This window comes from Cynocephalus volans, chromosome 8, assembly GCF_027409185.1.
Source record: "Cynocephalus volans isolate mCynVol1 chromosome 8, mCynVol1.pri, whole genome shotgun sequence".
Lineage (NCBI taxonomy): Eukaryota > Metazoa > Chordata > Mammalia > Dermoptera > Cynocephalidae > Cynocephalus > Cynocephalus volans.
The window spans coordinates 124711177-124738490 of NC_084467.1; the positions used below are offsets into that span (position 1 = coordinate 124711177).

A 27314-nucleotide genomic window follows, 5' to 3' on the forward strand; every position below is an offset into this window, starting at 1 on the left:
TCTGGCTAGGAAGGGTGATCCTCTTGACGCTAAGATTGCTGGTTGCAGTTAAAACCAATGCAGCAGAAAGAAAAGTCAGGAAATGAAGACCGAGTTCTGAAGGCATATTTTAAGAGCAATGAATTCCCCTTTTTGCATAAACTACTTTGACTCAGGTTTCTGTCACTAGCAATGGAGTCCCAATACAGACCATTATTTGGTAGCCTGGGTACATTAATCTGATGAAACATTCTGCAGCCATTCTAAGCCATCCTTGTGAATGGTTTCTAGGAACATAAGCTTATGATAAAGTGAGATGATCATGATAGACAATCAATATACAGCATGATCTTGATTATGTTTAAATATTTCATGGAAGCAAAGACTGGAAGAAAACACTCCAAAATATTAGCAACTATGCTGGCTGGTGAAATTATGAATTTTAAGCTTTTTTTAGTTTCCATATTTTCTACACAAATATGTCTTACAACTAATACCAGGGGGAAAAAACTAAGAAAAAGATTAACATTTTGATTGATTCATATCCCTCTAATTCCAAAAAGGACTTAAGTCATAATGGACTTCTCAGATGAAAATTTATAACACTTGGCTTTGTAGCGAAAGGAATTCCCCTAAAAAATACTGACCAAGCAGCATTACACAAAGTAGAGCACTATTTTCTCAGTACTAAAACTGAAAAATGTGCCCCATTATAGGAAAGTAGAGCCTCCTCTTCAAGTACTTTGTGATCTTCTGTCTGAATATTACTAAGAAGGGAACATGATATTAACAATCTCATCAGAATATCTGTGCATTTATTTCACTGAACTCTCTCTCATTTCATAAGTGACTTTTCTCCATTTTACCACATACCCGCAAGGACTCTGAAGAATAAACTATAATTATTGGCCACAGTTGGTAAAGACAAATAGCCTTGACTAGTTGAGCACAGATGTACAGCCACGACAAAATCTGCCAGAGGCAGCCATCTGGGCTCTGTAGTTTCAGGCCACTCCCTCTTTCTACTTTTGTCTTTTCTTGATCAGGGCCTGCCTTGCTCTCTGGGCCAAGGCCAGCCCCACCCCTACCCTGGTCTAAGACACTCATCTCCTATCTGGTTAAGGCCAGGAACCTGAAGCCTGATGGGTAGCACATGGTGTGAAGGGAAGGAGTGACCAATCCATGAAAACCTAGCAGCAGCAGTATGAGACCAGGCCTCAGCTTCTCTTCTTGCCCCAGCTGAGCTACCTGTACTCCAACATTATCATCAAGGCCACACACCCCTAACTCAGCCCAACGCCTCATTCTTAGGGGCTTGATTAGCTCTGCTGTTCAAGAAATCCATATCTGCACAAAAGTAGTCTTCAGTGCCCTCTCGTGGCCAATCAGAACGTAACAGTGACATATTCTGCACATTCAATGACCACATAAAGGAATCTGTAGCACCTGCTGTGAAAACTGGTTGACTTTGCTCTGTGATATTTGGATCAGGTAAGATAACTGGTTCTAACCTGAATATAGATGTGGTTTTCTTACAGTGCAAAATTCTGAAAACCACATTCACAATAAGTCGGTAAAGGGAGAAAACCAGACAAATGCCCTCAACCTAACTCTATCACAGGTACACTGGCACTTGAGACCCCGAGGCAGGACCTGTGTCAAAGGCTGGATTCTGGCCATTCCCAAAGTTGTAGGACATGGTGAGCCTTTTGCCATTGGGAAAGAGTGGTATTATTCACTTCAGGTTTTGGAATAGCCAGTGGCTGATTTTAGAGCATGCTAAAATAAAAACACAAAAGTGTTTCAACAGCGGACAATGAAACAAAGTGTAATAAATATTAGCATCTATGTTTAAGAAAATAAATCCAACACATTTCATTAAAATAATGCTTTTAATTATTGATGATTTAAGTAAGAAATCTATTTTACCAAGTTTAATATAAATCATTTTTTTAAAACAGAAACTGTTTGCTGGATTTCAGTTAAGTTCATTTTGTAGTTTTCAAATATAACAACTCATACTTAACAAAGAGTGGACAGGGAGGGGGATTTTGGCTCTGGCTGAAGCTGGGCCATGCCTGACTTAATTCTGCTTATAAAAAAATTCCAGAAATATAAAAACTCCCTTCATTCTCTCTTTCTTTTGCAATCCCATTTTGGGGAAAAAATAATAGTAACGTGTACCTGTATGCATGTGTTTTGATTACACAGTCTCCATTTAGGTGGGGAAATCAAATTCGTGAAAAATTTTTTGAACTTCTTTTGTTCCAGATAAGCATTTTAGTACATAAAACTTTTTAAAAAAAATTCTTTATAAGAAATAGTTTTGCCCTATGTTGGATCAACAATACCCAGGATTGTCAGATACAAACCAACATGAGTAGAAACCTCTATTTGTGTTTCATCATTGTCTGTCTGTTTTGGCAAGATTTATTCAGGCACCATCACAGGAGCCAACCCTACTGCACCAGGTTCAGGCAGCTCAGGAGGCAGCTGTGGCAAGTCAAGCCCTCTAACCAGCATAGCGCCTTCTAGGAACAAAGAACACATACTCAGGTACCATCAAATGCCAAGGGCAATGTAAACCTGGCTCTTGTTCCTTTTCAAGGAGCACCACTGGGAAAATATTTGGAATTGATGGAACAAAACTTTGATTTTAACGAAAGACACTCCTCTATGAAAATTGCTTCAAAATATGGGGGAAAAAATCTAGCAAACACATCTTCTAAGAAATCCAGTAACAGTCCAACTCTATTCCATAAACAAGCAAGCAAGTAAGCAAACCAGCATGTGACAGAAAACTGGCTAATATTCTGGGAAACTTTCCAGAGAAATGTTAAGCCCTTTAAGTTTGTATGAGCCATCCCAAGAAACTTCACACGTGTGGTTAAATTCACCGTATTCCGCTTCACCTAGAAAGGGAAAGAGAGAGGAAGAAGTATTATTTCATTAAACAGGATTGACAAATATTAAAATACATTCTAGGGAGGGGCTAGAGAAACTTCTGATCTAAAAGTTTAAGATTTTGAGTTCATTTCAGCCACTTTAGTGAACTGAACAACTGCCTGAGTTTGTTAAAATGCAGATTCCTGAGTTCCGGCTTCAGCAGGTTGAGGGTGGAGCCTAGGGATCCTCATTTTAGCGAACACCCCACTTTTCCAAGTATAATTCTGACATGCTTTAGTAAACGCTGCTGGGATGTAGCAATAAGCTCTGGCTGCTCTCATTATCTCATTTAAGAAGAATATCTGAAGGTTTAACAGAAAAAAAAACCAGAAGTAAAGGGGGTCCTGAACATCAAGGCAAAAGATGAGTGATTAGCCAGTGCCTAATGATACTGAGCCAGGTTGGGAGGTGAACCTGTCCCGCCTTTCTGCTGCAGCCTTAGCCACCGCCAATCAGGAAATCCATGTCCAGGTAATGGAGACTAGACAAGTTTGTAATCCATGACATTTCATTACCTCTGCCTTTGCTAGGAAATATGTGGATGCACCAGAGGAGATAAAATGAGGCTTAGCAAAAATATTCTGCTGCTCAGACTTAATAATGATAGGAGGCGATGCTTATACTTATGAGAACTTACTCAAGGATGCCAGCAAATACCTCCTGCAAACACTTAAACCTTCCACTAAGTATGCAAACATGCTATTGACCCAACAGTCCAATGATGCAAACCACCTTCAGTTAGGCTCCACCTAGCCCTAACAGGTGGTACTTGTGTTAATGCTTTCTCAAGACTCCATCTGAATGAAGCAGGTTTCAGAGGCAGATGGCTTCACGGTGTTTGGAGAAATAATATCTTCCAAAACTGATCAGAACAAGCCAAGTAAGGTGGCTGCCAGTTTGGGGAAAGCTCCAGAATACCTGTGAGGTAAGCTCCCCAAGAGTGTGCAGGAATCTGCAAGAATGTGCAGAACTATTTGAGTTCTGGTTGCACACTGGGTGGGTGGGATGGGCAGGGGTCTTGCTCCCAGACTCTGAAATGGACTATTAATAGGCAGAGGCACCTGGTCAGACAGGGCAGCTTGCAGGCACTGCCCATCCTAGGGTTCTGGTATGTGCCTCAGAAGAAGTCACATCCTGCTCTAGTCTTTGGTCCTCTTCTCAAGACAAGGAGAAAATGGCCTGTCTTATCTCTGAGCTGCAGAAAAGTGCTCCCTTGCCTGCATAATAAAGTTGGAACCTCGAAAGTATATATTTCATTCATTTAGTCAGTGGGGAGACTTACAGGAAAACACAATTTTATTCTGTTATTAAGGCAAGCACTGCCCTTGGCCATGTTATTTATACAAAAATAACTCTACTTCGGAGATTGTTATGCCCTTTGAAAGTAAACTTTAACCTCAAAGAGCGGGCCGGCCATTCCTACTGTCCTCCTCCTTGATAAGTTCTTGCCTGGTAATAATGTCGTAATTGCTACATCTGTATCCCTATAAAGAAAGACGGCTTTGCCAGCCCAGAAGAGGATCAGTGGCCCACTGTCTCTTTTCCTGAGTGCAATGGCAGCAAGACAAACACTGGGACTCTTGAATTCTTTACTCAAACAGAGTTTGAGAGTCTTTATCTCAAGTAATCAACCTGACAACCAGCCAGTGCCTTCTAAATACCTGCTCTGTACCCTGCACTGCCCTAGACTCTGTATGGAATTTTAAAAAATAAATAAATAAATAAATAAAACCTGAGTTTTGCTGTCAAGAAATCTACAATCACTGTGAGGAGTCAATAGTTCAACATGGGACTGTTCTACAACAGAATAAGACACAGAATAAATAAATGATAAGAATTTAAGCCCCTCCATGAGCTATAACCTACAAATCTAGCTTTTTATTTATTTCTCCAAACAGCAGTCATTATAAGTTGCACTGGATCAGGAGCCCATCCAGTGACCAGTGAGATCACTAGCGGGGGTAGTACAGCATTGTGGTTAGAAGCGAGGTGAGGACTCAGGTTTGAATCCCAGCACCACTTCTCCCTGGCTGTGAGACTTTAGGCAAGTTTCCTAACCTCTCTGTGCACCAGCTGTCCATTGTCCTCATCTCCAGATGAGGAATAACAGTATCTACCTCATCAGGTTGCAGTGAGAATTCAATGAGTTAATGCATATAAAGCAACCAGGCAGTACAGCACCCAGCCAGTCATCCACACTCAACAAACCCTAGCTGCTCTTGTTATTGCTGCTGTTGTTACCACCTCCCGTTAGGCTTGTGGATGTCACATATGCCAGAATTCCCGTGTCACCCGGGAAAAGCACCAGTCCCTTGTATTCCTTCATTTTAACCCTAACCTAATTCCAAAGAATCTGATCACACCCTTCTTTTCTGTCCCTTTCCACCTTCAGATCCTGCCTCTCCTTCATTTTCTCCTGTGGTCTCCTCTGTCTCACCCTCCCCTCCAAGCATCCACTTCCTAGCGGGATAAACCACACATCCTACAGGCACTCACAGTCCTAGGGCTGATGGGGATGGGATCATTCACAGTCCAGAAGCACCCGAGTCAGATTCTCGTGAGAAAATGTCATAATGGGTCATAAGTGGGCTCTGCCCAGGACCCAATAAGCATAGCTTTAAAACTCAGTCTCAACCTGGTGCCCAGGCCTGTAGGCAGAGTTCAAGGGGTCTGTGAACTTACTTTTTTTTTCATTTTTATTAAGCTTTAACTAAAATTAATAATTTCCTTCAATGATGAATACAAACAATAAACCATAGTGGTGATAGCACATCTGTGATTGTCTCCAGCAAAAATACAGTTGACTCTTGAACAACATGGGTTTGAACTGTGTGGGCTCACTTGTAAGTGGAAACAGACAATGTGTAAACAGACAACATAAATTTATGGTATCAATAAATACAATACAGTACTGTAAATGTATTTTCTCTTCTTTATGATTTTCTTTATAACATTCTCTTCTCTCTACCTTCCTCTATTATAAGAATGTGGTATAAGATACATATAACACTCAAAATATGTGTTAATTGACTTTATTTTATTGGTGAAGCTAACAATCAATAGCAGGCTATTACGAATTAAGTTTTGGGGAAGTTATATGCACATTTTCAACTCAGTGGGGGGTCAGTGCCCCTAAACCCCGTGTTGTTCAAGGGTCAACTGTACAGAAATCACAGATACTTTCATACCATGTTACAGTTGTTGCAGATGTTTTAAAAGATTGTCTTCAGTTCTAACTACTTTGAAAGTAAAGTTACAGACTCATTACTAGATTTTATATTTAACATGTTAATAAAAAAGGCAACATATCACTACACCACATATTCAAAAATATTTTTATAGGGCCAGCCCGTGGCTCACTTGGGAGAGTGTGGTGCTGACAACATCAAGTCAAGGGTTAAGATCCCCTTACCAGTCATCTTATAAAAATTTTTTTTTATAAATGTATTTCAATATAGTTGGTTTCCTTTGTAGTCCTATGTACTTTATGCATTTAAAAATATTATTCTGAAAGGGGGTCATAGGCTTTACCAACCTGCCAAAAGGGTTCACAGCACTTGAAATGTTTAAACCCCCCTTGCCTTAGAACATTGAGGACCACTGATAAAGGCTGCAGTGTTAGAAAGGTGAGAGATGTGCAAATACTTACTGAAACGTGACATTATAATATTCTTCAGGTGTCACTATTTTTGGTCCACCAAAGAAGTCCAGGACCCAGATATTGGTTATATTCAACTTAGCAAAGAACCAATTATGGCTGGAAGGCCAGGTTTTCATCTCAGGATGTCGAATGAATAATGAATGCTTTGCAAAGTCCATTTCTGTTTCATTCACCTAAAGCACATATGTGAAGTAAACATCCTCAAAGCAGTAACATTTTGTTTTCTTATTTAAGAAAACAATTCTCATTTAAGAATGTGTGCTTCTAGCATTCTATCAATCCTAAGCATTTATTTACTTGTAAATTCTGATCTTAAGGAATCAAGAGAAAATAAAGGAAGCTGGAAAAGTGAAGAGAACAATAAAGATTTCAAATGTGGTATAATGAAGTGGGAAACCATCATGAGTACCAATTTTCATAGCTCAACAGTAATTTTGAGCTACCAGAGAAACTGGCATATGGTACTATAATCAAATGATACTGGTGCCTAAGACATGTCACATTAACATATTTATCCCGTAACTGCGCAGGTTAAATACACAGATAAGTGTACATGAAGGAGAAGAATCTTTAAAAGAAGCACAATGGAACTCAAGGGCATTTGCCACTCCTCTCCCTTTCTCCTGCCAGTGAAGGACACTCAACTACAGAGATGCGTCCATGTAGAATTTCCAGATCATAAATAAAACCTGTCTGAGATATTCATGATTGATAAGGTCTTAAAGCAAATCTGCTGGCTCTGCAATCAGGTCAGTGCTCATGACACCGCCCACTGCCCTTGCCATGATTTTATTTAAGCTCTTTCCCCCAGCACTCACCCCAAACTGTTTAACTTTATGTTCAGTTTTTAGTAATGGATACTCCTCTTGATGGCCTACTTAATATGCTCTCTGCTCTAAACCACTGTTAAAATACAGTTCCTTAAAATAAAGGAACCCAGACACAAGAAATACTACACAATGCAAAACATGATGGAGAATAGTGAGCTTTGGCTGAGCAGAGTTCCTTGGCAAGAGTAATTTTATATAGCTTTATAGTTGTTATATCTGTTTTGCTTCAGAAAATAGCTCATTTTCCCCATAAGTATCTAATCTATATGAAAGCAAGTAACTAAAACCTCTAGTTTTCATGGAATTACTTCACACATTAGAACATGTTCTAACTGTGCATCTCAATCACAATTTCATTTTATTCTCAAAATATCTCTTCTTTCATAGTTCATAAGATGATGGTCTACTAAAACCATTTCTCTTCATGTAGGATAACTATTTACCTTGGTCACAGTCCCTGACAGAATCGTGTGAGCACACAGGGGACTTTGGGGATCAAATCCATGTTTTCTGCAGAAGTCAGTCTGTGCTAAAGACATGGTCAGTGTAGCATATGGATTCTCCTGTAGAGAGAAAACGTGAAATCTCATGTGAAATATGGTTTCTAGAGAGGTAATAAATTTTGCAAGTTGCATACATAATCTCCCTAGAGCTTGACTGTTCTTCCATGAAATGATGAATTGTAGAACACCACCTTCTACTCAGGGGAAAAATACTACTTGGATAGAGACTGATCCTGCCCTTCCCCCCCCCCCCCCCCCACTGGGTGGGAGTTATATTTAAAGTTAACTGACCCAGTAAGAATTATTTTAACATTTTCTTTTCTTAAATTCTGAATCTGTTCCATATCCCTCAGAGGAATTATAATTACAGTAACACCTAAATTCAAGGCTGGCTATAGTCTTCATTGAAAGAACTAAAGGGTTAAACTCTAATATGAAACCAGTGCATAAAAATATCATAATTGCCCAACTAGCCAATTATACAATTTAAGGAAGAAAGTAGCTGAATCATGCTGCTTGGTTATCTTATGCTAGCAGAAACTGTCACATGATTTCAAAACTGGAGAAGTTCCTCGTTCCTGCTCTAAAAACAAGAAAAGAATTCTTATCTCAGATTCAAAAAGTGAGGCAAACGAAATTCTTAATTCCTTCTTATTTAGAAACCAGCTTCATAAAGGGCATTGTTGATGGATCATAACAAAATTCACACATTACATTTCAGATTATTTAGCTCTTTAAATCCCAAGTGCCTTATGGGGAGAATTTTGCCATTTCACACTGATCCATCAAAACAGTGAGTCATAAAGAGATTTCCTTGAAATCATTTAGCCAACTATCTGCTGTCTAGAAACTTAGACAAGGCACTACAGGAGACCAAAAAAAGGGGGCAGGCGGGTGGAGATGTGCTCAGATAAGGTCTTTCCCCTCTGTGAGTTTATCATCTGGTTGAAAAGTCAGACATACACAAACCTTAAATGCAAAACAAAGATACAGAAGAGGTCAAAAGGCACTACATAACTAATTGCCAAGTGAATGGTAAAGTGTATTTGAAGTTCAGCATAAGGAGATGTCAGCATAGCTTGGAGTGATATAGAAATTACAGGGAGCCTTATAACATATTCAAAATCAGGATGGAAGTGGAAGACATATTGAAGGTAGAGGGAATGATAACTGCAAAACACCCAGAACTGGGAAAACGTAAGACATGATAGAGAGTAGCGAGAACCTCAATTTGCTGGAAAGAGAGACTTTCGGAGGGGCAGGGGTTAGGGGGCCCTGAGGGTGGCTCACATCTAAGCTAAGGAGTCTAGATTGCATGTTGTAGGCCAACTGGCCATGCTTTCCAAGAATTGCCTGCCTAGAGGGCTTGTTAAAATGCTGGTTCCTGGGCTCCATCCCCACCCAGGTATCTGCACTTTAAACAAACACCCCAGGTGATTCATATGTAGTAATAGGCATTGGGATGTGGTTAAAGTTTCTGGGCAGAGGGCAATGCTGTGAGAGGTACTGCGTTAACGTAAACCTGGTGGGTTGGCAGGTGCACAGGGGCAGACAGGGAGACTATTTAAGACCTGTTCTCACACTTTTAGGCATGAGGTGATAAGGACTCACCCTAACGAGGGGGTGTAGGAATAAAGTGGAAGGAATAGGGATGGTAGCAAAGAAAGCAAAAGAAAAATTGGTAGGACTTGGGAACTAAGGAATTTGGGGAGGCGGCAAGAAGAAGACAATTAACAGAAATACAGAAGATCAAGAGGAGCTGGTTTCAGGAGGAAGATGAAGGTCTGGACTTAAACATGTTGAATTTGAGGTGGTGGTAAACTAATGAAGTAAAACTGAACAGCATACAGTTAGAAATACAGAACTTTGCAGAGGTCAGAAATGAACACAAATTTGGAAGTGAATGTTAGTAAGTAGGAACGAAGTGACAGGACTCTATACAATCTTCCCAGGATTATACTGAAAACAGAGGGATAGGAAGTAGAAATTGGGAGACACTCATTTTTAGTGGGTCAGAGAAAAAATCAGTAGTGACCAGAGAAGAAAGGATCATATCACAAGAGAAGAGTACCAAGAAGGATGGGAGGCCAATAGTGAGAGGTCTTGGTGCAAAGAATCAAACCCAAAGATTTCATTTTTGATTCACTGGCTCTACAGCCCAACTTGATACTGATAAATCAAAATCTGCTCTGACTGAGGTCAGCAAAATTCTTAAAGCCTTGGAAGGACTGGAATGAGTCAATAGTCATGTCTCCACATCCTGAAAATGTTTACATGACTACTGTAACCTAAGAACTGTATTTGCTGATGCCTAAACAAATTGCAAATTAACTTAAAAATACTGAGAAACATATCTTATGACCTTTAATCATAGATGTGTACATGTAAAATGTTACTAGGGACCACCAGTTAGTTACTAACCTATGTATTGCTATGTAACCAATGTACTAATTAAGGAGCTGTTCTCTTTCTTCCTCGTTGTTCTTGCCTTTTCTACAATTATAAAAATATAGAAATTGTGGAGAGCACATCCCAAGGCAACTTAGTTGTGTTTTCCTGGGCTGCAGTCCTCCTACTGGCTCAAATAAACTCTCTGATACTTTATCAGTGCCTCAGTTTCCTTCCACAGGTTGACATTCCCATTACCTAACATCAACAACATCTTTCTATAAACATTTACTGTACAAAAATGCCACAATGAAAAGAAAAGAAAAAAAAAATACAAAGAAACATCCCCATGGCAAGTACATTTGAACTTCACAACCTATCTCTAAGTTACACAGGACAGGCATTTTACACAAGAGAAGCGGTCTCACCCCTAGGTCTTCTTGTTCCTGCGAAACTATTGCAACCCCCTCAATGAGAAGACATGAAGTGCATCCTGGAGGTCAAAAGGAGGAGGAAAAGTAGAAAGCAAAATTATTCCTGACTGGTTAATTGATGGAATCAGAATCAAATTCTGCTGTAGCCACATCTTTTCACTGCCATCATAAAAACCTGAAGTCCTTAGGTTCTGCACTACTAGAGACATCAAAGACCTGAGTGGAGCCCCATCTGACAGTCATTAGGTAGCTGGTCACATGTGAGCTGCTGCACCTCTTAGTCTTAGTTTTGTCATTCTTGCAATGGGGATGATAATACCAGCAGCTCCCTAGCCACCTCACAAATGTAATCACATATAGCAGTCATTCTCAATCCCCCCACTTCCCCCATTAGGATCATCAGGGAGGCTTCTGTTTTGTTTTGTTTATTTTGCGTTTTTTTTTGGGGGGGGGGAGTATTTTAGAATAAAATGTGTTTTAAAAAAATACCTTGGCAAAGCATTTTAAAAAGTCTTCCCAGGTGACTGATTTGCAGCAAAAGTTGAGCATCACTGATGAAGTGAAATGAACTGTGCTGAGCAAATGTTTAAAGGAGAGGAGTAGGCAAGGAATTAAAAAACGGTGAACTGGGGTGGGGGAGAGAAACGGGTGAAGGGACAAGAAAGTCAACTACAATGTATATTGAGAAGTTAAAATAAAATAAAATTAAATTAAATTAAAAGCAAACAAACAAAACCGGTGAACTGGCATGTATGTGCCTTGGTTAAGGGGGGGCAGCTGCTTCTGCTTTTGCTCAGCAAATGTAGGCACCAAGTGTCAATAGATATTTCAGTTTTTCAAGAGAATTAAGAAATTTAGACTTTATTAAAAACAAAACAGAACCCCATGTGGGCCAAAGTAAACTGGTCTCTGGGACATACTGAGCTCATGGGCCACCTGTGGTCTGAAGGCAGATGGACCTGAGGTGAAATGAGGGTTTGGCTGCTGGCTGGCTTTGGGAAAATTACTTAATCTAAACCTCAACTCAAGTTCTACATCTGGAGGATGGGGATAGTAATACCTACCTCAAAGAGCTATTAGAAGAAACAATAGATGGAAAATGAATGAGCCTTGAAGATCAGACTGGCATATGGCAGGTTTTAAATCAAATATCAGATTCTTTCACCTTGTCTTTATCAACAATGTTGTGTTTTCCCAATTGACCTCAAATCTGGGATCTTTGTGAAAAAGACCCTCCGCCAAATCAGGCTCCATTCCTGGACTGTACTGCTATGGCTCTAGCCTCCCGAGCTATGTGTCTGTGATCCTACCCTTGGGAAAGCAGAGGTTCACCAGAGTTGTAAGCTTGTCCCCGAGGAGACAGACCTTCAGTCAGTTCTGCTCACTACTGAGGAAGCCACTGTGCATATGGAGGTCTAAAACTTGCAATAATCATTGCAATCGTCCACGATGTTGTATATTAGATTCTTGGTGCGAAGGGAAAATTCTTCATTCAGAAGGAGGGGTAAGAAAGAGAAACCCTGAGGTCACGTATGCAAAATGCTTAACTACCCAACAATCTGTATTCCCTATAAAACAATCAATAAGAGCCCAGATAATGGAGACACCACGCCCCAAGACGACTCAGGGGTGAGAAGTCCTCCGGGTGCTAAGAATCCACCTCAAGTGCGTCGCCCAGTGGCGGGGCCTTTGTAAAGGTCCTGGTACTGAGTTGCCCAACAGCTGGGATGCTGCAATGCCCGCCCGGCCAGCGCGGGCACAGGAGAGACAGTCATCTGAGCCGGGTTCAAATTCTTATCTCCACGAGCCACGCTCTCCTTCCCGGGCACAGTTGTGTTGAAAGACGAAAGGCTCGCTCTCCGGCCGCCCCTCCCGTGCCGGGGCCGCGAGCTCCGCGGTGCCCACGCGGCCGGCGGGGCCCGGGTGCCGCGCGGCCCTTCGCGCTCACCTGCAGGTTGCTCACGGAGAGCTGCAGCGGGCTCAGGTAGAAGTAGGGCACGCCGCTGCCCGCGCCGGGGGGACCGTCGCTGAGCGAGAGGACGTCGGCGAAGGGCCTGCCGCGCACCGCTTCCAGCGTGGAGACGGTGGCCAGCGCGCCCCAGCTGCAGACGTGCGTCACGAAGCGCGCCACGCGCGCCGCGTCCTCACGGGGCGGCAGCGGCGGCAGCAGCGCGTCCGCGTCCCAGTCCCCGTGGTTCCGGCCGCCCCGACCCCGCGCCGGCGGCACCAGCAGCGCCAACAGCGCCGGCGCCAGCAGGCTGGCGAGCAGGGTGCGCGCGGACCTGCGGGCACGCTCGGCCATGGTGGTGTCTCAGGCGAGAGTCCAGGCCCCCCGTGACCGACAGGGGCTCGGGGTCAGCCTGGCGCTCCCGGAGGCCGCCCCCGCAGCGAGCCCCGCCCCTCCGAGAGGGACCAATCAGAGATAAGCAGGAGGGTGGAGGGGGCGGGGTCCCTCTGTCAGCTCCGCAACCTGTTGGAGACTGGATTTGTTTATCCACCTTCTGACCTCTCTGTCCCGCCCTCTTTAAGGATCTCCTTAATTGGATGTTTGCTCTGTTTTGTTTGACAGATGGAAAAAACGAAGGCTAAGAGAAATTAAGCAACTTGCTTAAGTCAACTGCTGGGAAAAGATCGACCTCTTTACACACACACATACACAGTCTTTTAATACCTTTGGACATCTGGCATCTGAGAAGAAATGCTGCATTTTCTACATATGCTCCTGTTTTCTGTTTACTTCACTATCAGCACCAAAGAGCCGCAAGAGTCCCAGCAGTAAAGGGCAGAAACCCCGAAGTTCAAGACCTTATAAACTACCGGCCCGGGAGTGTCCGATTGTTAGTCTACGATCAATATCCAATGTACAAATTTGAACTCACCAGTTTGGGACCTATTAAGTCATCAGGCTTGTTGGGGGCAATGGTTTCATGAATTTATTGCCCTCGCGGAACTTCCCCACCCCACGTAAGGGGCATTTCCTTTTGCTTCTTCTGAGATGATCTCTTTCATTCTTTCAGAGGTACTCCCTTATTCTGCTATTCTAGGAATTGGTAAATAAGTTCATACCACCTCGCCTACATTCTTTATAATTTTAAGCTTTTGGTCATATCTTTTCAGAGCGAGTCTTAAACTTTTTGGCCTGGCCTCACATTCTCATTTTAATTGTTGTTACAAAGGTTGCATGGTGGTGCTGATGCAGGAGTTTGTCAGCTTGTAAAACTGGCTCTGGGGGACACCTGGCCTTCTGAGGCTGAGTTGCCCAACAGCGGTGAAGCAACCTCAGTCATGTGAGCAGGTGTAGGCAATAGGTGTGTGAGCCAAAGTCCTGCCTCTACTTCCTGTCTCAAACCAAGCCTCCTTATATTCAACCAACTTTTCAGGCTACTCAGTTGGAACTTGTGTATCAGAAACAAAACCATCTGCTCTGAGTAGGAGTCTTCAGTTCCCTCTGATGACCAAACGATATTACACACACTGGTTTCTGCATTAGATAAAAGGAGTGTGAACAACCCTTAGTCAAAGTTGGTTTGCTTTTAACAATTGAATTTGAAAGAACTTTAAGCTAGATAGAAAACTAAGTGGTAGAAATTTCGAAGGAGTAAAATCGGGTTATTTCAGAACAAATACTTAATACAAATAGTTTGAGTGCCTGCCTATTACAAATATTTCATGCTTAGCCTATAATTTCAAATTTCAGATTTGGAATTCTAATCTCGGGTGTGCTACTATCAAGTCGTGTCCACGGGATTTTCATCTTACCTTTCGGGCCTCAGTTTTTTCATCTAAAATGAGGAGGTGTGGGCCAGCCCGTGGCTCACTCGGGAGAGTGTGGTGCTGATAAAATGAGGAGGTGGATTAGATGATATCAGATGCCTCTTCTAGCACTATATCCTATTTTTCTATCAATATGCAAAATGTGAACCTTTTGAAAGTTTCAAAATGTGATTTTTTTTTTCAAGAGGACAAAAACTTTTTATTTACTGCTACATCATTTATTGCTGGCATACAAAATAACAGTAAGTCCTGTTACAACTTTGTTACCAAACAAGTGCCCAGAACTTGGTCTCACCCATCAGAGCATGAGAATGAGGTGTACAAACCCTCCAGCTTTAATCACCTCTCCTTGGCATCTGTCTTTGCACTAGCTGTTCCCTATTCCCAAAGTGCTCTTGCCTTAAATACTGGCAAAGCTACCTCACTGCCATCTGGATCTCAGCTCAGATGTCCCTTCCCAGAGATGCCTCCTAGACCACTCTTTCTAAAGAGGCCTTCCCCAGTTACTCTCCATCAGACAACCCTGTTTATTTCTTTCATAGCAATCATCACACTGTAATAACTGTATTTATTTATTTAGTTACTTGTTAATTATCTCCACTGCTGGAATAGAAGCTCCGGGAGAGAGGAATGTTGTCTATCTCATCCACCTCCATATCCCTAATGCCCTCAGTTGGCATTCACTAAATATTTATTGAATGACTGCCAGACTTAATGAATAGCTAATGGAAATTTTGCACATATAGCTGTATAAAATCAACAATAGGAAGTGGATGATTGAATCAAGATACTAAAGTATAACAGCTGGATGCTTTTAATTAGCAAACTCTCCTCGGGGTATTGGGGAAATCCTTAGCCAGGAGTGGCTGAAGTAATCATTCCAGATCCTGCTGCTTCTCATCCTGACTTTATGTCCCTATTTGAACAGCCTGCACTAATGCCCATCCCCCACAGGCCCACCACGACATAGCTGTTGTCTCCTCATGTCTGGGTTCTATCCTGCTGAAGAACCCACCCTGCAAGTGCCCTCTTTCACATGGTGTTACCCTTGTTTATTTGTCTAGGTTGCCAGCAGCTGTAGTTCCTTCTAGGTTAGAAGCAGTGGCTTTGTCATCCCTGTGTCCCATCACTGAACTCAATGCCAGGCATATAGCAGGCACTCATTACCCGTTGTTGACAAAATGAATTGCATCAGAACTAAGTGCAGAGGGTTCTCAGGCTGTCTGTAAGTGCTCAGGCTTTAGTCTTTAAAGAATAGAAACTTCTGTTTTGCGATATGCATGCTTCAGATACGTAGTTAGTGAAGTGGTAAAGAGAGCTAACTTTGGAGTCAGCCACTTAAGCGTGACCTTAGGTAGGATGATACTGGACCTCAATTTCCTCATCATTAAAAAGGGAGTAAATAATAACTCCTACCTCATTGGATTGTTATGGGGATTAAGTGAGACAATGCATTTAAAATACCCCAAATAGTGCCTAGAACATAGAAATACTTAGTGATTATTAGCTGTTAGTAATTGTTAGCTTTTGTTCCACAATTTCTGTTTCCACATACTACTCTAAAAATCCATAGATTGCTTTAGCTTTATTTAATGTCTTTTTGAAACTGAATACTTTCTACTGTGACCGCTGTGGGGGGTGGAGGTGGGGGGCGGGAAAGCCTCCTGGAAAAATAGCTTTACAAAATGTCTGGCAATTCCCCAGGCAGCTATTGAGGAAGAAGCTCCAGAGCTCACCCCCACTTTGAGGGAGAATATGCATGTACATATTATTTTTCATTAAGCAGATGCCCTGTCCTCCACAATTCTTCTCATCTCCCTTCATTTAAGCAGATGTTTTCAGAATTTAAAAGGTGGTTTTATTAGTCCCTTCCTGTTGCTTATAACAAAATACTTGAAACTGGGTGATTTATAAAGAAAAACAAAATTTATTGCTTACAGTTAATGAGGCTGGTAAGTCCAAAGTCCATCTGGTGGTGGTGACAGTGACCCAGAGATCTCGCATTGCAAGATGGTGGAAGCAGAGAGAGCAGAGAGAGAGAACAAGACAAACTCTTCTTCTAAAGCCCTCAGAACCATGCCCCTGACCACCATTTTTAATCAATTCACTACTGCACGGTCCTTCAATACAATCACCCCTTCCAGGCTCCACCTTTCAGTTACCATAATAGGATTTCCCACCCTCTTAACAGTCACAGTGGGGGCTAAGTTTCTCATACATAAAACATGGGGGACACAATTCAAGCTTCAATGAGTTTTGGGGATACATATTCAATCCACTACAGTACTAATGAAAATCTGCCTTTTTGATGACTACCTTGAGTTTTATATTTTGCCCTTACATTTGGCTAACAATTATTTTCCAGACATCTGGGGAACAATCCTAAACTCCTCTCAAACTAGAGGACATTTTCCAAATACGTAGATAGTGCTTGCTACATAAAAAGACATATTAATAAATGTCTCTCAGATTACATTTGTTTAATCAAAAACACATCAACTAAGCTTTAAGAAGAGTAGTCTTTCCAGTATTTAATGTATCAATTTTAAACAGGAAGAGAAAGTTATCTGTGTGTCAGAAGACAATGATTGTATTAATTCGTTTATGTTGCTTATAACAAAATACTTGGAACTGGGTATTGTGTAAGAAAGCCAAATCTATTGCTCACAGTTTCCGAGGCTGGGAAGTCCAAAGTCAAGGGAACACATCTGGTGAAGGTCTTCCTTGGTGTTGGCATCAGTGACACAGGGTATCACATTGTGAGACGGAGGAAGCAGAGAGAGACAGACTCTCCTGTGTTCTCCTTTTAAAGCCTTCAGAACCATGCCCATGACCACCCTTATTAATCCATTCACTATGGCATGGTCCCTACAATCCAATCACCTCTTCAAGGCCCCACCTTTCAGCTACCATAATAGGATTTCCCACCCTCTTTAACAATTACAGCGGGGTATCTCCAACAATTTTGGGGGGCCATTTGACCTACTGTAATGATTAAATTAGAATTTGCACTAAGTAAGGTCAGCCTTTCATGTCATTACCATAATAATTTAAAAAGCACAAATAAATGAGAGCCTACATCAAAATATCTACTCACTTTGCCTGCCAGATGTCAACATTTCCACTACTTATGCATTTGTGCGTTAAATTTATGCATTTAACAAGTATGCATGTGTGCCCACCAAGTCCCGGGCACTGTGATAGGTGCTGAGAAACAAAATATGAATATTGTCCTTACCCTTAAGGAAAAATTTTCCCTAATTAATTCACAAATAGGAAAGCACACAAATTATTATTCAGTGTCGTTAGTGCAATGTGGGGGATAACAAAAGAGCAAAGGAGGCATAAAAGAAGGAAATTAAGCCTGCCTCAAGGGAAGGCTTCATATCAGAGGTAATTCTTGAGTTGAAACTTGAAAGATAAATAGAAGCCTGGCAGATGAGAAGGTAGGAGAGAGAGGAGAGGAGGAAGAGGAAATAGCAGGAGACATGATGTGCTGGGAAAAGCAACTTAGTTGAAGAGACTGTAGAGATTGAATGGCACAAGATAGGCATGGTCATCTGGGTAGGGAAGCTGTATCATGCCAAGGAGAAGAGATTTTGATTTTAAAAAGCCATAGAAAATTCATATGTTAGAAAGATCATACTACAGAATAAACCCAGAAAAGGAAATACAAATATTTGAAAGGTGGAGACAAAATTGTCTTATATACTCATGATATGATTAGAAAACTCAAGTGAATTGACTGAAGGACTGCTAGAACTCAAGGGAATTCCATAAGGTGACTGGACACAAGATAAACATATAAAAACCAGCAGATTTCCTACACACTAGCAATAAACTATCAGAAAATGTAATGAAAAAGACATAGTTCACAAGAGGAATAGAGGAAGAACATTTTTTTAAAAAGATATACCTTATTTTTGGATAAGAAGATGCAATTTTATAAAGATATCTGTTCTCCTCACATTAGTCTATTAATTCAGTGAGCTGCCAACCAAAATCCCTACAGGATTTCTTAATGGAAATTGATGAGCTCATTCTGAGATTTACTTGGAATTATAAATACATAGGAGTAGCCAAACAATTTTTGTAAAAGAAAAAGTATAAGGGGGAACTTGCCCTATAAATATATAAATTTAACATAATATAGTCTTACCAAGAAATGTGTAAATAACAATATTATTTAAAATGTTAAAACATAATTTTAACAAACATATCAAAAGATAATATTTATGAAACTTAGTCAATTTTGCTACCTTACAGTGTTATGAAAAACAAATAAATGTGTTCACTGACAAAAGTTCATAGGTTAAAAAATACTGCAAACAACAGTAATTAAGGGCCAGCCGTGGCTCACTCGGGAGAGTGCGGTGCTGATAACACCAAGGCCACAGGTTCAGATCCCATATAGGGATGGCTGGTTGGCTCACTGGGTGAGCGTGGTGCTGACAACACCAAGTCAAGGGTTGAGATCCCCTTACCGGTCATCTTTAAAAAACAAACAAACAAACAAACAAAAAGCAGCAATTGAGACAGTTGCAGGAACAGACAAATTGGATTCTTCAGAAGCAGACACTGACCTAGAATTTGGACTGCAGAGTTCTTATTAAGGATCAACATCCGTGGAAGAAAAGGGGCAGAAGCAAGCTTGGACAGAGAGAGAAGCCAGCCTGCAGAGCAGGCCTGACAAAGCCCCTCCCCACGAGGAGCTCTGGAGTGTATATGACCTATTGAAAGATGGTCAACGTGGTCATTCATGAGATGCAAATTAAAATCACAATGAGACGTGACTATATACTCACCTGAAGAGCTAAAATTAAAAAGGCTGACAGTGCCAAGTGTTGGTGAGAATGTGGAACAGTGGGAACTTTTATATACTGCAGGTGGAAATGTGAACTGTTTCAGCCACTTTGGAAACTGATTAGCAGTATCTATTAAACATATGACCCAGAAATTTCACTCCCCAGTACATACCCAGCCAAATTTCTTATGTATGTTGTCCAAAAGATGTGAATAAGAATGTTCATAGCAGCATTATTTGTTTTTTTTTAAAAGACGACCGGGAAGGGGATTTTAACCCTTGACTTGGTGTTATCAGCACCACACTCTCCCGAGTGAGTCACGGGCTGGTCCTTAGCAGCATTATTTGTAATAGCCCCACATGCCCATCAAAGTAGAATAGAAAATAAACTGATATATGCATTCAGTGGAGTATCACAGCATTGATGAATCACACATATGTAATACTTAGCAAGAGAAGCCAGACACAAAAAACAGCTGTGTAATTCTGCTTATAAAATCCAAGCGTGGACAAATCATTCTAAGGTATAATCATGAAAATAACTGTTCCTTTTAGTGGGTAATGACTGGAAGGGAGTGCAAGGGGAGCTTTGGGGCAGTTGGGAATTTTCATTTATTGAGCTGGGTGGTGCTTACACAGGTGTGTGCACCTTATAAAAACAATCCTTGAACTCTACATTTGATTTGTGTACTCTTCTGTGTGTGTGTGTTTGTGTTGCTCCCTAACAAATGACCCCGAAACTTAGTGACTTAAAGCAGCAAACATGTATTATTTCACCATTTCTTTGGATAGGAATCTGGGTGTGGCTTAGCTAAGTGGTTATGGCTCGAGGTGTCTTATGACAGTCGCAGTCAGGCTGTCGGCTGGGACTGTGCTCATCTCAAGACTTTACTGGAGCCTTCCTGTAACTTTATAAAAAAATTATAAAAATCTTGGAGTGACATCTCATCACTCAAAGAGAGGGGATTAACATAGGGCATGATATCTGGAGTCAATAAGGGCAAACATGGATGTGGTGTGTTACACTGTTCTAGTGTTCAGAGATGAGGGGTAATCATGAAGACCAAAGAACATCAATGACTTAAGTTTATCCTCCAGTACAGCTCCTTGGTCTCACGCCTTCGTCTAGAAGTGAAACATGATGGAAAGGGAAGGAGCGTCTAAAGAAACCTCAACCACATAAACTGAAAGTGCGTATGTTGGCAGTAACGTCTGGCAATAGTGGAGTCCCATCTTTGATGGTGCCTGGTGGTTACAGGCCAGTGCACAGATCCACACTGTCTGGTGCAGCAGTGCCCCCCGAAAGTGGCTCAATTAAAGGCTCTGACAACAGAAAGGCACTCATGCAGCAGTGTGGGTAGAGGTGGCCCCAGCAGGCAGTGGACGGTGAGCTCATTTGTGAGCCCACGTGAGACACCTCCGGTGATGGGAGAGACTTGGAGGGGAACTAGAGGTCCTGCAGGCGTAGGTGGAGATGAGGGCCATAAACACAGTGTTCCTGGTAATGTGGCCATTTTGTCTCGAGAGGCAAACAGAAGATACCTATGTAGGTAAAGCTTTCACTGGAAAGAAGGAAAAACCTTTAGCTGGATAGATAGTGACTATGTTAAAGGTGAAGGGAAGCTGGAGTTGGTAAGAGTTGTTAAACTGGCAGCCACTGGACTGAATTCAGAATGGCTGCTCCTCACATTCTCCTTGTTGCTTACTGCAAACTCCAAGAGGCTTAAGCTCAGTGTCAAATTCTTATGTCAAAAAAGTGGATGAGTGATGTGAGGAGGTGTTGGGGGATAGGGAATGATGGGGCTGTTAACAGCTTTTCCTGAAAAAAAGAAGGAAACGGAAACACAGGGTTGAATTGTCAAGATATTATGTGGCTTGTATATAAGGTGTTCCTGCCATTTACATCTTGCTCCACAAGCATCATTACTTAAATATTTGATAAATATTTTATACCTGTATTTAATGTGAGAGGTTTTCATGCAATAGAAAAAGCCACACTTACTACATCATGTGTGTTAATCACGTGTTTCTGATAATCCCAAGTTTTCAACCCTAGAGATGACTTAATTTTGGAGGTTGTGACCCAAGGTACTGTAAGTGACCTGTGTGACTACTAGAATACCAGATACAGTAACCAGGATGAACTAAGAGTCCTTTAAAAGCTTTGCCTTGGGGCCGAGCCCGTGGCACACTCGGGAGAGTGCGGCGCTCGGAGCGCAGTGACGCTCCCACTGCGGGTTCGGATCCTATATAGGAATGGCCGGTGCACTCACTGGCTGAGTGCCGGTCACGAAAAAGACAAATAAATAAATAAATAAAAAATAAAAGCTTTGCCTTGTAAACTCCATTAAGCACGTGTGAAAAAAATCATAGACCAGAATACACTACAAAAATAATTCTCATGTTCCTTAAGTAATTACAAATGAGATCATATTATTTCTTGCTTAAACCCTCCGGTGGCTACTCATTACATTTCCTACCCACACTCTTTGGCATAGCCTGCCAGGTCTTGCATCACTGAGCTGGCCCCTGCCTACCTCTCCAACCACACCCGCTCCCTTCACTCACCCAACTCCTGCCACATGTGTCTCCTGGCTCTTCCCCAAACATCTCAAACCCTTTCCCCCTCAGGAGCTTCACACCTGCTCTTCCTTCTGCCAAGAACTTTTTTCTCTGAGCTCTTCACAAACCCGCTTCTTCTCAACTGTTAAAGATAACTTCATAGAGACCCCCCTCCTTTCACTACCCCATCCACAGTACCCACTCTGAGTCATACCCAGTTCCATTACCCTGTTTTATTTTCTTCCTAGCACTCACCAAAGTTAATAATTACATTGCTTGGGTATTTGTTCACCCTCTTCAATAGAATGGAAACTCCATGGGAGGAGGACCTTGTCTGTTTTGTCCAGCACTGAATCCCCAGGACATAAACAATGCCTGGTCCACAGCAGGTACACAAGCACTAACTGTTGAATGAATTGATAAATGAATGATTAAATCATGGGCTATATTTGAACTATTTTTGGCTGTGTTTACTTCTATAGTCTGTATAACTTAGAGTGTAATTTAAGATCACATCACTCCACATGCCCATGCCTCTGTCAAAAGAATGTATTCCTTTCATCTCTGTTTCCTCCCACCCCCAATAAGAAGCCCATAAATTCTGGGCTGCTCTTCAGGCTATGGTGTCAGTCCTGTTAGTATTGCCTTGTGCAAAAATTAGTTTAATTATTTAATAACTGGGAAACTGGAGCCCTCTATGTAAAGGCTGCGTTTGGAGCTTTTATTTGGAGCTGTTGAAGACGCATAGAATTTCTATTAGAAACAGGCAGCTTAGTGACAGAAGCAGGCGTGGCTGGAACCCCATCCCCCCTTAGTTTCTCAGGGTGCAGGGAGGAGAGGATGCCCTCTCCAATGGTGCTGTCCTAAGCTGTGGTCACCCTGTGCACCTGTGGGTCTGAACTCCCAGTGGGATAGCTCCTTCGTTACAGAACCGCCTCAGTGTAATTGCCATGGCAAATATTTATTAAGCTCTGTGTGCCCAGTGATATTCCAAATACTTTCGTGTACTGTCTCATTCAATCGTCACATCAACTCTATAAGATAGTACTACAGGTCCTCAATTTCATGTCCTCATTTCCAAAAGCCAAAAAGTTCTGAAAACAGGAAGTTTTCATAAGCCATTTGGCAGCAAACTGTACCTCAGTGAGGCTCTTTATGGTTTTTAATCCATCCTACTTACAGTGAGTATTCTTATGTTTCCCTGTAGAATTATGAACATTGTGGGAGAGAAAAGCAGCCAGAGCACAGTTTGCACTTTATTCTAGAATGCCAGGCAGGAGGAGTCCCTGAAGCGAGTGTTCTTGCACATCAGCAGCCATGGTTCAGGCAATTCAGATTTCATTAAGAGCGGTGGGGAGGAGCAGTTAGGGGCTAAAGTCGTGTGTTAGAGCGTGTGGGTGAACATCTGTAGAGGACAAGGACATGGGAAGGTTTCAGTGGAAACTTATCAGTCCTTCAGTGTCTCGTAGTGTATTTGATCTGGGGGTACTGCTCCAGACCCCACTGTGGCAGTATTGCATAATCCACAAAATAGACACTTGTGGGCACCTTCTTACCTTTGTCAGGTCTGAAAAACCCCAAATCCCAAGACACATCTGGCCCCCAAGGGTCTTGGGTAAGAGATTTTGAGCTCTTTACCAGCCCTGTCTTACAGCTGAGGAAACTGAGGCCGTGGGGTATAAGAATCCTGCCCATGGTCCAGCATTTTGTGAGCAGACTAACAGACAACCTATTTTCTGCAAGCCACTGGGTCTGAAGGGATGTTCAGCCTCGGGTAGGCATTGTGCCCACAGCTTGTCTCCCTCACGACCAAACATCCTGCCCTGGGCTGGAGGCAGAGTCGCTGTCTCTTTCCATCCTGAGGTCCAGGATGAGCAGAGAGAAAGCCCACCCTGACACTGCCGAGTTTCTTCCTTCTCCGAGAGCTGATGAGGAAGCCTGAGGTTGTCCTCTCTGCTTTATTTCCTCCCTGACAGACTCTCTTGGCCATTGACAATAATTTAAGGTTTCTTTTCCTTAAGGATTATGCGGAATTTTTTAAAAGTCTGAAGGACTCCTTATTGCAAATAAAAAGAAAAATGCTTAAAGAGGCTAAAGTGCCCTGGCCAGGCCTCCGAGGTCTGACAGGGAGGCAGGGGCAGCCATTTCTGGCAGCAGGCTCCTCTGGGCATGCATCCATGGGGTGAAGTTCCCACTAATAAGCCCCTTTACCCCTCAACAAGCCCTCTCAATACTTCATGAGTAAGCATGGTAAACATTTTTAATAGCAAAAGTTTTTTTGCTATTAAAACCCTTCCCCCTCCAAAAAACCAAAAAAACCACCTCAAGAAGAGCCCCATAAATCTTTATTTCACTGCAACCTCTTCACAGAACCTAGTTTTGTTCTGCAAACCACCCACGTTCTTCACACATAAGTGTATTATGACCCTAAGTTCCACTTAGATTTCAAAAACTGTAACTTTGTGTTTGACAGGAGGCACATAGAGGTAAATAACCCCCTTTCATCTTGCTGGCTCAGACGACCTGGAGGGGCTGTGGGTTACTGAGTAACTTCGCGAGGACAGCAGAGGGAGAGAGGCTTAGGCAAAGAACACAGGCTGTGCTGGCTCCCTGCCTTGGCCACCAAGGGAAACGGAGGCCTGATTTACTGCAGTATAATAGTTAGATCTCCACGGGGAACTCATTTCAATACTTATGTGCTAAATCTTGCTAAATAAGAGGCTGACATTTCTCAAAGAAGTCAACTTCAATTATGATTTTCAAAATGCTAACCAACTACATCCTCAAAGAAACCCACCAATATTGGAGATCTACACTATTTTTTTTAAAATCAGCAGCAGCCTGGAGAGCCCCATTTCCTTCACTTTGTATGGTCACTTTTCCCTTTATTATTTAAATAAAAATATCTTACATGCTGGACTGGGAAACTCATCATTTCCTCACAACATAAACTGTTGTGTTTATGTTTCTCACAACAGTTTTCTGCTAGATTCTTCTTCTTTTTTTTTTTGATAGCTGGCCAGTATGGGGATCTGAACCCTTGACCTGCTAGATTCTTGATCTTGTGTGAAGCTTTCTCTTCTTTTTGTCCTGAATTAAGCCAACAAATTCTACTTGCCTTAATTCCCCCACAATAAACACTACTTTCCCAAAGTGTAGCAGGTTTTTGTTGAAGATTTGGGGGCGGAGTTACATTGCTGTGTACCACAGATTATTTAAAATGGAATATTTGAATCTTTATTCTACAAGTTTCCCAGGCTGCCCCAAGGAACTTGAAATTCTTGTCTTTTTAATATGTACAGTAATTTAACTCAATGTCTTTTTTCTGCCCAGACACCTAGGCCCTGGGGCTATTTTTCCACAACAGAATTATCTTTCTGAGCATTTTATTAAATGAAATACATTTCTCTTTCTGAAGAAATTCTGGGGCTTATTTTTAAACTCCTTCCTTCACATTTACAAAATTGCAAAGGGAAACTTTAAGTAGTTGCTTGGTATATGCTGATCAAATATATTCAAACATTTTGGTTATTCCTCAGTACCTAGAAGGGAAGGCAGGAACATCTGAGTGGGCATGTTGTGCCAAGGATTATCACACGTGCTATTTGTGGTAGGCATTATGCCGTCCACCCAATATTTTGAGCTGCCTGCCTTCTGGGCACAAGGGAGGACTGCAGTTCCTGGCCAACTTGCGGTTGTTGGGGCTGCATGACTAGTTCTGGCCAATGAGCTGTAAGTGGAAATGACGTGGATCACTTCCATACTGGTGTCACACCCCCAGAGGGCTCTTTTCCTCTACCTAGGCAGCTGGCAATGCTGCAGCTTGTGGCTGCTCTGTCGTCCTGGTCCCTGGAACAATGTAGAGTAGATTCCTCCTCTCTCCAAAGCTGATCTGCAGCGACCACAGGGAACATGCGTTAGAAGTGGGAAATAAACAATAAACCTCTGTGGGTGAAAGTCACCTAGATCTGAGGGCTATTTGTTACCATGGCAACACTGAGCCCACTTTGACTGATATACTAATTGTAATTCTCGCAACAACCCTGTGAAGCAGGTATTATCATCTCCATTTTACTGATGTGATTTCCTCAGGTCACAGAACAATCAAGTGGTAGAGATATTTTCAAACCCACATCGGTCTGTCCCAATGCCTGTGCTCACTACACTGAGTTTATAGTTACATTTATTAATTGTACTTTCTGATGAGTGTACTCACAAACTAACTCATAGCATTTGTGAATTTCTGATTCTGCTCTGCAGTGATGCCAACACAACAGCACCACAGAATTTTTACTATGTATTATTTCATTTGATCCTTGCAACAATCCTGTGTTAGGCAGTTCCTTAGCCTCATTCTACAAATTATCCAAATGAATTCCAGAGCCATTAAGGGACTTAGCCTAAGTGAGATAAATATTATATGACATACCCAGGTTTTGAATCAAAGTTTTTCTGACTTCAAGTTCAGTGCCCTTTCTGTGTCCAGGATGCCTTTGAAATAAACTATTTTTTCTTCAGTGAGGACTATTTGCCTCATGCAGTATACACGTGGTTAGTGGAGCAAGAAACAATGATTTTATTCATTCTTTCATTTATTCAACAAATACTTACGGAGCAACTCCCACGTGCCAAGCATGCTTCTTAAGCCAAATCTGTTGATAAGTTGAAAAGGGAGTAGATTAGAAGAAAAACGGATGACCAGTTTCCAGGAAGAAGTTTGAAGTTGGGAGCTCAGGCAGTGGTACGCTGGAGCCAGTCCACATCAGCTCATAAGAGCTGATTCTGCACATCTCTTCCAATGTTTGAGTTCAGTGACCTCACAGTAGCTTGAAATTGACCATGTTGGGAGTATTTTCACCATAGACATTGGCAAATGCTACAAATCAGGACTTTTTTTTTTTTCCTGGAGAGCTATTTGTTAAACATTTACTAGCACACCACTGATGGAGGCTTTGTGTAAATGGTGGCCTTTGCCCTAGCACTAGGGAGTGGAAAATAAAATTGAATGTGCTGTTCAACCAAGCTCTTCAACTAGAGACAAAATTGCCATAGCTTCCATTTCTGATCTGGGAGGAAGGTCTGGTGTCTGTTAAGAGGGAGAGACATAGAGAAAGCCATCCAGGCAAAAAAAGAGGAATGAGGAGTGGTCAGCTACCCTAGCAACTCAATCCTACTGCCCCCGAGCCTGCCTACCCCAGACACGAAAGCTTGAACATAAGGCACAAGTCAGCATCAAGAAGTGACATCAACAAGGTCAAGGGTCTGATTCCCATCCTGGCTAGCAGCCAAAAAAAAAAAAAAAAAAAAGTGACATCAGTAGCTGAGGTGGCATAAACGAAGTATTTTGCTGTCACAGGCAAAATCTCCAGTAGTGCGTTAGCATAGAGGCTGACATCACAGAGATTCTCTGGGCAGCAGTGGTGCTACTGCTAC

At 42.0% G+C, this 27314-nt stretch overlaps 1 protein-coding gene across 3 annotated transcripts; it reads right to left on the reverse strand.

Moving 5' to 3' along the window:
* Nucleotides 1-1873: 1873 nt before the first annotated feature.
* Nucleotides 1874-13135, reverse strand: CREG1 (cellular repressor of E1A stimulated genes 1). 3 transcript variants are annotated; one of them, XM_063105318.1, is made up of 4 exons: nucleotides 12690-13135; nucleotides 7860-7979; nucleotides 6575-6759; nucleotides 1874-2891 (listed from the first exon to the last, which is right to left on the reverse strand). In XM_063105318.1, the coding sequence occupies exons 1-4, from the start codon at nucleotides 13041-13043 to the stop codon at nucleotides 2888-2890; spliced, it is 663 nt and encodes a 220-aa protein (XP_062961388.1). In that variant the 5' UTR covers nucleotides 13044-13135; the 3' UTR covers nucleotides 1874-2887. The 3 variants fall into 3 exon arrangements, with proteins under 3 accessions (XP_062961388.1, XP_062961387.1, XP_062961389.1); XM_063105317.1 differs by lacking the exon at nucleotides 6575-6759; XM_063105319.1 differs by lacking the exon at nucleotides 1874-2891 and having other exon boundaries at nucleotides 6571-6759.
* Between the last annotated feature and the right edge of the window lie 14179 nt (nucleotides 13136-27314).

Bases quoted from the DNA above. Each gene is read 5' to 3' on its own strand.
- CREG1 (XM_063105317.1), bottom strand. From the start codon at position 13,043: ATGGCCGAGCGTGCCCGCAGGTCCGCGCGCACCCTGCTCGCCAGCCTG. The intron at 7,980-12,689 runs GTGAGCGCGAAG...TTCTCTCTACAG, and splicing joins TCTCCGTGAGCAACCTGCAG to GAGAATCCATATGCTACACT. The intron at 2,892-7,859 runs GTAAATAGTTAT...TTCCCTTTCTAG, and splicing joins TGTCAGGGACTGTGACCAAG to GTGAAGCGGAATACGGTGAA.